The sequence below is a fragment of the Mesocricetus auratus genome, unplaced genomic scaffold (assembly GCF_017639785.1).
Source record: "Mesocricetus auratus isolate SY011 unplaced genomic scaffold, BCM_Maur_2.0 Super-Scaffold_100004, whole genome shotgun sequence".
NCBI lineage: Eukaryota > Metazoa > Chordata > Mammalia > Rodentia > Cricetidae > Mesocricetus > Mesocricetus auratus.
Window position 1 is genome coordinate 110,029,500 of NW_024429189.1, and position 11,221 is coordinate 110,040,720.

At 45.2% G+C, this 11,221-nt stretch overlaps 1 protein-coding gene across 1 annotated transcript in view; it reads right to left on the reverse strand.

Annotated features, from left to right (window-relative positions):
* Bfsp1 (beaded filament structural protein 1) overlaps positions 1–4,505 on the reverse strand; it is a 38,188-nt gene extending 33,683 nt beyond the window's left edge. Inside the window, exons 1-2 of the mRNA XM_040746397.1 lie at positions 4,377–4,505; positions 1,077–4,062 (exon numbers count right to left, since the gene is read on the reverse strand). Of these exons, the coding sequence (XP_040602331.1) occupies positions 1,077–1,432 (356 nt within the window). The 5' untranslated portion in view covers positions 1,433–4,062; positions 4,377–4,505. The remainder of the gene's footprint in view (positions 1–1,076; positions 4,063–4,376) is intronic.
* Positions 4,506–11,221: the final 6,716 nt, after the last annotated feature.

Sequence of the window (11,221 nt, forward strand, 5' to 3'; positions counted from 1 at the left end):
CTGTGTGTGTGCCTGTGTGTGTGCCTGTGTGTGTGCCTGTGTATGTGTGTGCCTGTGTATGTGTGTGCCTGTGTGTGTGCCTGTGTATGTGTGTGCCTGTGTGTGTGCCTGTGTATGTGTGTGCCTGTGTGTGCCTGTGTGTGTGTGCCTGTGTGTGTGTTTGTGTGTGTGCCTGTGTGTATGTGCCTGTGTGTGTGCCTGTGTGTGTGTGCCTGTGTGTGTGTGTGCCTGTGTGTGTGTGCTTGTGTGTGTGTGCCTGTGTGTGTGCCTGTGTGTGTGTTTGTGTGTGTGCCTGTGTGTGTGTGCCTGTGTGTGTGTGTGTGCCTGTGTGTGTGTGCTTGTGTGTGTGTGCCTGTGTGTGTGTGTGCCTGTGTGGGAATTTTTCAACTATAAAAAAAGAAAGTTATGCTGTTTGCAGGAAAATGAATGCAACTACAACTGGAGATGATCATATTTTAAGCCAGTAAGTTTTAGAAGGCAAATATGTTTTCCCTCATTTGTGGTTCCTAGATTTTATAGTCACATAAAATCATACACACATATATATGAAATGAAAGGTATGAAACTGTCTAGGGGAGAAGAGGGAGAGATGAGAAAGGGAAGGCAGAAGGTTCCTGGAAGGAATACAGCTAATGTATAATGTATACCGGAACAAAAATTAGATTGAAAACAAATTATGGAGTCAAAGAAATCGTTCATGTGAAAGTGCACAGTCTGAAATCCTAGAACTGACAGAAATAATGTCTGCTGACATTAAAATCCAAATGGGGCTCGCTAGGAACTCGGAGACAGCACCTCTAGGGTGATGCAAACCACCTTACTTATTTGGGTGTTGTCTTTAAGCACTGAAAGCTCGAACTATGCAATTAAAATCTGTGCGGTTCATTGCGTATTACACCTACATCCCAAAACACACTAAAAGTAAATAAAACTATGTCCTGGGAACCAGAGGTGCCATCAAATTGTAAGTTGGGTATCTCCAGGACCTGTGCATCCTCTTCACAGGACTGTCTGCACATGTCCCTCACCTCCCCACCCTAATGCCTGGCCTCAGTTTCCCTGACAGTGCCTCTTACTTGCTCCGGAACTCGTCGAGTGCTCTTTGCGCCTCGGCCTCCTGCCTCTCCAGCCGAGCACGCTCGGCCGCCAGGTCCCTGACGCGCTGCAGATTGGCCTCGACGTGGCGGGCGAGGGCGTCCTCGGGCCCCGGCTGCTCTCCCAGGCGCTGGAAGGCGTCGAGCTGTCGCCGCAGACCGGCATGGCGCTGCTGGAGCGCACGGGCCCGCTGGACCTGAGCGGCCACGCGCTCGCCCAGAGCCTGCAGTGCCGCCAGGCCGGGTGCCGTTCCCCCGGACTGGGCGGCGGGGCCCGCGGGCTGGGCGCGCTCGTAGCGCTCCTGGCGGGCCTGGAAAACATAGCTGCGCCGGTACATGGTTCCCGGGAGCCCGCGGCCTGGTCGGCGCCCGCTAAATAAGCCCCGGGCCAGGCGCGCTGGGACGTTCCAGAGCTCTCCCAGCGGGTGCCCAACAATGGGGAACCACGGCTGCTTTGTGCGCGGGATTAGCCGCCCATACAGATCCTGGGTGGAAGGGGCATCTGGCAAGGACCGCTTTGTTCTGCCATTGTGAAGGCCTGTGACTGTGTGACTGGATGGAGGGTCTGGGGGACAAGAGGTGCATGATGCTCTTTTGACTGGTTCCCTGGGCACGATGTAGGTGGCCTAAGGCCAGCTTGCTAAAGTCTAATGAGTCCTGTAGCAGTACCTGGCACTTTCTCCTGTCCCTTGCAGCTTTCCTTATGACACTTAATTAACACTGGTTTTGTTTGTTGTTTTCGGGCTATTTAAGCCATTGTAATTATAACATGTTGCTGTCTCCGGTAAGGTTCCTAACTGTGCATGAAGATAAAATAGTCTATCATGTAAGTGTTGAGATGTGTTTCTAGTAACTTCTTACTAATACTTTGATGTGTGTGTTTGTGAGGAATCTACAGCAAGTACGTGGGGAACAAGACTGGTGATACTGAGCCTTGTTCTTTCACCAAGGAGTTAATACTAGGTGTGTTGAGCTTAACAGAAATCCTACAGTCTGAGGATTTAATAAACTATCCAACTGTCAAATATTCTCTTTATGCTTCATTTTAACTTTTATTATGGAAATAGCAGTTGCACTTGATAACAAGCTTTAAAACATATTCATTCACACAATTTGATAGCTAGGTTTTGAAAATTTCTGAATAAAAAGTGATGTTGAAAATAATAATCCCTGAATATACTTAAAACTCATTATCAAAGGCTGGGGAAATAACTCATTGGACAAGAGCACCTGCTGTACAATCATGAGAACCTGAGTTCAAATCCTCAGCACGCATGAAAAGCTGGGCGTGGCTGAGCATGCCTATACCTCCAGCATTGGAGAGGGAGACTGGCTGATGGAGAAACAGCAAACATCCAGTGTTGTGAGAGACTCTGTCTCAAGATAGTAAGCAGAGGGTTGTAAAGGAAGACACCTAATGTCCACCTCTGGCCACAGCATATACCCCAACCGCACTCATGCTTACTTTTGTAACAGTGCACGCATATCACACACAATTTTTTAAAAATCATTATCAAAAGGACTGTCTTCTAAAAATAAGGATTAGCAATACCGTATATTACCAACCATGTGGATTGCACATAATTTGCTACATATTAAAATCAGTTATTAAAGATAAAGATCACTTAGGTCTTTGTTGAGTTTATTATCACTTCAAGAAGGCTGTATAACAAGGATTCAGTCTGGAACAAAGCAATGTAAGATCTGTATGTGTGATGCTATGGTTAGTCAATCTCTCTCTCCCTCCTTCCTCCTCCCTTCTTCCTTCCCTTCCCCCTCTCTCCCTCCCTCCCCACTAAGACATTTGCATTTTCATGGTCAACTGGAGGAGGGTGTGTGTGAGTAGTTTTGTAGGTGTCCCACACACTTCTGGTAGCATAGTGAATTGATTTCCAGCTTCTCAGGGAGCAAAACCCACTTGTAATGAGAACTGTAAATCACCCATGGCCTTTGGCACCATGTGTTAATCAGTCACTGCTACAGAGCAAACTACCCAAACTAAGTGTCACTGGCTTCCCAGCTCAGCTGAATGCTTCTTCTAGCTGTAAGTCTTCTGATGAGCTGAGAAAGCTCTCTCCAGACACCTCTTGTCCTTCTGAATTAGCAATGTCAGAATCTCTGCCAAATAGGCTCATCCCGGCTTCCTTTGCAGCATGTCCACCCACATCCTGTTGTTCAGTCAAATTACAGGACCACAGCCAGCCAAAGTCCGGAGTTACATGGGGGTCTGGAGAGATGACTCGGTAAATAAAGAGCTCTCTGCCTGGAATGAGTGCCTGACTTTCTTCCCCCCATGTAAAAGTAGAATATGGTGTTATAAGTGTATGTTACCCAGTGCTGGCGATGGGGAGACAAACATGCAGATCTAGAGGCCTCTCCGGCTAGCCAGCTTACTAAGCCAGTGACCTGCAGGTGCAGTGAGAGAGTCTATCTCAAAAAATAAGGTGTGCAGTGAAAGGAAGACACCGGGAGTTGAACTCTCCATACATGCACACACAGAAGGCTTGCACACATACAAATGAATGAGGGTGGCTCAGACTATGCCGGGGATTGGGGTGTATTACCCCATTACACTAAAGAATCAATACCAGTTCCATCTACCCCACAGAATAATTCCATTGAAGATACATATACCCCAAAAGTATAACAAAAGAGAAAGCATTGTTCCCATTTAATACAGTGCAACAAGTATTTTTTAAACTATCTACTGATAGTCATGGTGGTGTGTGCATCTACTCAGTTAATAACTGAGCAAGGAAAGTCCCTCCTGTCAAGATACAAGACCTAGGATGGACTTAACCTTCCTCCCAACTTGCTTTTAGTCAGAATGTTTTACCACAACAACAGAATGCAAAGTAGAACAATAGAGAATCAACTCCTGTGGGCTGTTTTATGCTGTGACAACAATAACCCAGTGTTTGGGGCTTACACAACAAAGGTTTGTTTACTACTCATGACACACATCTATCTGAGGTTTGTCCCGCGCTACCGTCTCGCCAGCAAGAACGACGCAGAACACTCGGATCCTTCTGCAGTAAAGCTTTAATGCATCTTGAGAGATAGATGATCAGCTTCTTAGAGGGAGACCCCAAGCTAAGAAACCCAGCCCCTTATATAAGCCTAGGAGCTCCGAGTGAGACGTGTAGAGCCGGGATTGGTGGTTTGCACATCACCCCAGATGACGCCACGGGAGAGGCACAGCTTAAACGGTTAACTCCAACTGACAGCAGATGTCAGCGCCATCTTCTAACGGCAATAGCGATAGCGAGGGCGGCTCCTCACATGAGGTTAGCTATAACCTTTGCTCTGTGTGCTTATTCACTCTGACACCCAGGCTATTGAAGTGGCTACTGTTTTTGAGTCCTGCTGTTCATCTTAGAGAAACAAAGACAGCATAAACTGGCTTTGAACATTTCCAGACAGTACCATTGAACTGGCCAAAGCAAATTACATGGCCCCATTTAAGTCCAAGTGTACTACTCAGTTAACAGAAGGAACAAGAACTGGTCCTACATTAACAACCCACGACTGCATGCTTCTGAGCCACCAGTCAGGGCCCCTGTATGTGATGAAGAAATCATGAATGAATGGATTAGTTGGTGCTAGAGACATGTTAGGAGATAATTTACACAGGCCATAGAACAGTTTCACCAAATAGAACTAAAAGACACTAGTTTGTGGGTGAGGGTAGAAAATGAATGCTATGAGAATGAAAAAGACACAGGTTAAATTCTTTAGTAAGTGATTTATCCAACCTGGTTGAAGTATGAGCAGTGGGAAAAATGGAAATAAACACTTATAGGTACCAGGTCACCATACTTGTCTTGTGCGCATTCTCATTCTCTATCCCAGAGCAGTTACAGGAAGCACCCTCTTTTGTGCTTGCATTCTGGCTTGGACAACTCAGGTATGCCTGGGTGTAATCATGAGAATGCATCCGGAAACCCCAGATAAGAATATCCTATTAACAAAACAGAAAGGAGTGGTGTTCTTTAGAATGTAATTTAAATACCATTATGCCTGAAATGGGGTGGCATCTCAAAGTCGGGGTTTTTTTTAATTTACTATATATACAGTGTTCTATCTACATGCATGCCTGAACTCCAGAAAAAGGCATAAATCTCATTATAGATGGTTGTAAGCCACAGTGTAGTTGCTGGGAATTGAACTCCGGACCTCTGGAAGAACAGCAGTGCTCTTCACCACTGAGCCATCTCTCCAGCCCTTAAAGCAGTTTTAATCTGTATTTTTCTAATGTCTAATGACAGTGAACACTGTTAAAATGTTTATTAGCCCTTTTTTGTTTTTTTAATGATTGACTTGATCTAAAGAATCTCTCACATTTCCTCCGTTGCTTGCTATGGGCTAAATTGTGCCGCCCCTGGCTCACTCACACACCAACAAGCTTAACCCTCTAAGAATGTGATTTCACTTGGAAACGGGACCTTTAAAAAGGCAGTTGAGAAAAACTGATGCCAATAGGGTGTGCCTTTACATGGCTGATGTCCTTATGGGAAGAGATTAGAGCACAGACATACAGAGAGACGATAAAGTGAAGATTGGAGAAGAAGCCAGAGAGAGATGCCTTGATCCCAGACCTCCAACCCCTAAACCAGGGAAAGTAAACTGACCTTTAAACTCACTGGTCTGTGTGACACTTGCTCTCATCCTTTCCCCCGATGCAAAGATGTCTCCACCAGAGGGCCACACTGTACTAAAGTTGAGCACCCTGCCAGAAGGCCTCATGTAATTGCAAAGAGTGTGGACAGCAGGGATTTGCCCAGTTGCTGCTTGAAGCCTTCCAGGCAACTGCACCTGTTCAAAAGGCAAGACAGCCAGGTAAAGCAAAGGCTCCTCCTGAGTAAGGTGTCCATTGACCCTGGAAAGAGAGGGCAGATTCTTGGCTCCAGGATCTCTGCTTAATGTAGCCAGTGGTCCAACCAGATCCCATCTCTAAAGGCATACAGCAGTACATTCTCAGTGTTGCAAGGAGTGGTAAGTTAATATGAACACACACTCAGAAGTGGTTCCAACTGCACTCACAGTTGACTCCAAGAACCTTCTGGAAAGTGAAACTTGAGAGTCAAGCACTACAAAGGCAAGAGGGTGCTAAACCTCCTTCCCTCATCAAGCAAAGTGTCAGATGACTCAGATGTATGAAAGGACAGTTGACTTCTTGGTTCTTTGAATGAAAGACACACGCATGCACGCACGTGCATACACTATACACACACAAACAAGCAGAAAAATAGTAGCAATGCATGATACAAGAAACAAGAAATACTGGAGGGAGTGTTACTACAATAATTGTTGGAATTTGAATATGAATGTGGATTAGCATATCACAACAGATTTGAACTTCCTGATCTGGATAACTGTATTGAGGACATGTGAAAACTGGTCTTTGGAAACACACTGGGTTAGGAATAAAGAGGCAAGAATGTACTTTACACACATACAAATACATTCATAGACCAACAAAGCAAGTAAGCCAAAATGTAAAGAACTGATGGGTTTGGTCAGGGGCGTAGAGGATGTCCCTCAGCTTTTCCCTCAGGTTTTCTGTAAGTTACACGTTATAAAAGAAAAAGTTATGAGGCTGGAGAGATGGCTCAGAACACTGGCTGTTCTTCCAGAGGCCATGAATCAAATTCCCAGTAACCACATAGTAGCTCACAACCATCAATAATAAGATCTGGTGCTCTCTTCTGGCACACAGGCAACATGCAGGCAGAACACTATATGCATTATAAATAAATAAATCTTAAAAAAAGAAAAATTATACCCCAAATCCAAGCACTTCAGGAAAGTATTATGTTAGATAGTGTATGTATGTGCATGCATATATGTTGGGCCCCAGCCCCATGGGGTCTCTGTGAGTTGCTGGTCAGCTTACAAGTGCAACTTGTTTTCCAGTCCAAGTGCTTTCTGTTTTCTAGTCCTGGCTTACTGCCCTGGCCTTGACCCTCTGACATCAACATCCAGCAGGAGGAAAACAACGATCTCTTCTACCTGGGGTTTTTTCCACTGTGCTGTAAACCTGTATAAAAAGCTCCTCCCTCCTACAAGGGAGAGACCTCTTAGCACTTGCAATGAAGACACACACACACACACTCTCCTGGCAATAAAGGCAGCACATGCATTCTCTTAGTACAAACAGCTGGATGTCTGGTCTCTCTTTTCCTGATACCCTGGACTTGGTTGTGGCGCTGGCGTGGCAATTGGAGGTTCCACTGAGATCCAGAGAGACTTGGAAAGACTGGGAAAGATTGGCCAGAAAGAAGACTCAGGGGAGGAGAAACTCAAGAAAGAAAAGAATTAAACAGGTACCTCAACTTCTAACAGTAAAATTAAATGGTCAAACCTCCAGGCTTTGCCTGAGAGATCACCCTAGGTTGGAGGGTGGATTGGACTAAATCTCCAGGCCTTCGCCTGACAAAGGTCAGGAAAGTAAGGGGACCCTGAGAGATCACCCTAGGTTGGAGGGTGGATTGGATTAAATCTCCAGGCCTTCGCCTGACACCAAGGTCAGGAAAGAAAGGGGAACCTGAGAGATCACCCTAGGTTGGAGGGTGGATTGGATTAAATCTCCAGGCCTTCGCCTGACACCAAGGTCAGGAAAGTAAGGGGACCCTGAGAGATCGCCCTCAGTTGGGGGGTGGATTGGATTAAATCTCCAGGCCTTCGCCTGACAAAGGTCAGGAAAGAAAGGGGAACCTGAGAGATCACCCTAGGTTGGAGGGTGGATTGGATTAAATCTCCAGGCCTTCGCCTGACACCAAGGTCAGGAAAGTAAGGGGACCCTGAGAGATCGCCCTCAGTTGGGGGGTGGATTGGATTAAATCTCCAGGCCTTCGCCTGACAAAGGTCAGGAAAGAAAGGGGAACCTGAGAGATCACCCTAGGTTGGAGGGTGGATTGGATTAAATCTCCAGGCCTTCGCCTGACACCAAGGTCAGGAAAGTAAGGGGACCCTGAGAGATCGCCCTCAGTTGGGGGGTGGATTGGATTAAATCTCCAGGCCTTCGCCTGACACCAAGGTCAGGAAAGAAAGGGGAACCTGAGAGATCATCCTCAGTTGGAGGATGGATTAAAAGTGGGTAAACTAAAATTGGTAACAGTTAATAAAGGAGGTACTGGTATTAAGTAAAAGAAAAGGAAAAGATAAAAGTATATAGAATGGAAAATACACAGAGAGTCTGGATACTGTGTACAGTTGTGGTGTCTTTAAATTGTTTAATTGCTGAGAAAGGAACAAAAACTGCTAAAAGACAATTGATTATTAATGCTACTAAATTAACCCAACTTGCATGTTTTGAAAATGCTTTGACTTCTAAATTTAAATATAAGGACAGGTTACTTGGGAAAAGAATTTCTGCCTTTGTTTCCACAGAACATAAAAAGCTGTGGGTTCCTTCCAGACTAGTATGGTTTGATGAAGCAAGACCACCTGAAGCAGTGGCCCAGGTGATCCAACACCTAAAACAGCTAAGATGATGCAGCCTTACAGACCACAAAAACAAGAACTTCAACAGGGTTCTGGGTTTGTTTTTTTTGTTTTTGTTTTTTTGTCCTGATCCCCATGGTATTTCAGCGCCCCTTAACAGCAGGAAGTAGCTTGGAAAGAACGACACCCACATTCCCAAATATTGTTTATAAATGTTTGTTTTTGTATACTAAGATTGACATTAACATCCTATTCACCTGAGATAGGTGCTAATTTATATATAAAGAAGGGGGGAGATGTTGGGCCCCAGCCCCATGGGGTCTCTGTGAGTTGCTGGTCAGCTTACAAGTGCAACTTGTTTTCCAGTCCAAGTGCTTTCTGTTTTCTAGTCCTGGCTTACTGCCCTGGCCTTGACCCTCTGACATCAACATCCAGCAGGAGGAAAACAACAATCTCTTCTACCTGGGGTTTTTTCCACTGTGCTGTAAACCTGTATAAAAAGCTCCTCCCTCCTACAAGGGAGAGACCTCTTAGCACTTGCAATGAAGACACACACACACACACTCTCCTGGCAATAAAGGCAACACATGCATTCTCTTAGTACAAACAAGTGTACGTCTGGTCTCTCTTTTCCTGATACCCTGGACTTGCTTGTGGTGCGGGCGCAGCACATATACACACACATATATATTTTTTCTTTGAGAATTTCATACATGTATGCATATATTTTTATTTTATATAACCCTCACACTTCCTCCAACTCCTCCCAGGACCCTCCCAAATCTCCTTCCCAATTTTATGTCTTCTTCTTACTTTTTAAAATATTTTTATTTTATTTTATGTATATGGGTATTTTGCCTGTATGTATGTGTACCGTGTACATGTCTGGTTCCCATGGAAATCAGGAAAGGATGTCAGATCCCCCGGAACTGGAGTTCTGGGTAGTTGTGAACCACTATGTAGTGGCTGGGCACTAAACCTAGGTCCTGTGCAAGAACTGCAAGCCATCTCTCCAGCTCCATTTTTTCTTCCTTTTCTTTTTTACATAGTAATCCATTGAGTCTATGGAGAGGGTGTGGAGCCACCCATTGGAGCAGAATAAATTGACCAGTGACCACATCTCTAAATAAAATTTACCCTCCCTCCCATAGCAGCCATCAACTTAAAGGTAGTTACCTTTTCATGACAACAAGAAAATGCAAGACATTATGTATATCAAGCCACTGCTGGCCACCTGGCACACCCACACTGCCTTAAGAAGAAGATACTGTGAGGTTGGGTAGTTAGCTCAATGCCTAAGATCACAAGCTGTTCTTCCAGAGGACCAGAATTCCATTCACAGCATCCACATGGTTGCTCACAACCATCTATAACTCCAGTCCCAGGAGATCCCACCCTCTTCTGGCCTCCATGGGCACTGCGTGCACATAGTACACAGAGGTACATGCAGGCAAAACACCCACACATATAAAATAAAAATATAAAATGGAAGATTTAAGTGGATACTCTAGGCTAGGTGTGATGGCACATGTCTTAAATCACAGCACTTGGAAGACAAAGGCAGGAAGGCAGATCTCTGTGAGCTCAAAGTCAGTCTGGTCTAGATGGTGAGTTCCAAGCAAGCCAGGATCATACAATGAGACACTGCCCATAAATAAATAAATAAATAAATAAATAAATAAATAAATAATTAAAATATAAAAGGCTGCTGGCCACGCCCATAGTTATCAGGTACATCATGCTTGCTGTCAAGCATGATGACCTGGGTTCTAGCCCCTGGACCCATATAATCCCCACAAATACACACATACATGCACATAAAATAAGTAAATAAAATATAATTTTAAAAACTTAAGGAGGCTGCTTCAAGCCCTGCTTTGTATCAGTTAGGGGATGGGTCCCACAGAACTGAGGACAGGCACTGGAGGGGAAGGGAGTTCTTGTAGAAATTCCCAGAAGCACACAGCTGTGCTGGCACATACCTGCAATCCCAGCACTCCTCATAGAGGAGGGAAGACTGGGAGTTCAAGGCTGTTCTGGATCTACAGTGGGAGTGGGATCAAAACCAGTCAGATCTAATGACACCCTGTCTCAGAAACAACACCAACTTAAACATACATTTGAGACAGTCATTGCTTTGAGAGCTCTTCAGGGAGGGGGTGTTTATCTGCTCTGCAGGGCTACTTTCCCATGCTCTCAGACGGGACTGTCTGAAATATTTCACAAAGGAACATCTCCAAGGTTGACAGATTTGACAGAAAGTGGGAGTAATGCTATCCTAAGCTGCCTATCTCCTTGGCTGTGTTCAAGTCCTGCACACCAGGAGTACAGGAGGATATGTGGGCTGTGTCCTTTCAGATCTGGTCTCCAACTCCCACCTAAACTCCAGCAGGAAAGTCTTCTTTTAATTTTTTTTCCTATGCAGTCCTGGTTGTCCTGAAACGCACTCTACAGATCAGGCTGACCTTGAACTCACATAGATCCTCCTGCCTCTGCCTCCTAAGAGCTGGGATGAAAGGTGTGTACCACCACCAGCCCAATTAAAATTTTCCTTTTAAAAATTACAATTATTTACTCAGTCTCCCTCTCCCTCTGCCTCTCTCTCTGTATTTCTCTGTCTCTGTCTCTCTGTCTGTCTCTCCCTCTCTCTCTCTCTCCCTCCCTCCCCCTCCCTCCCTTTC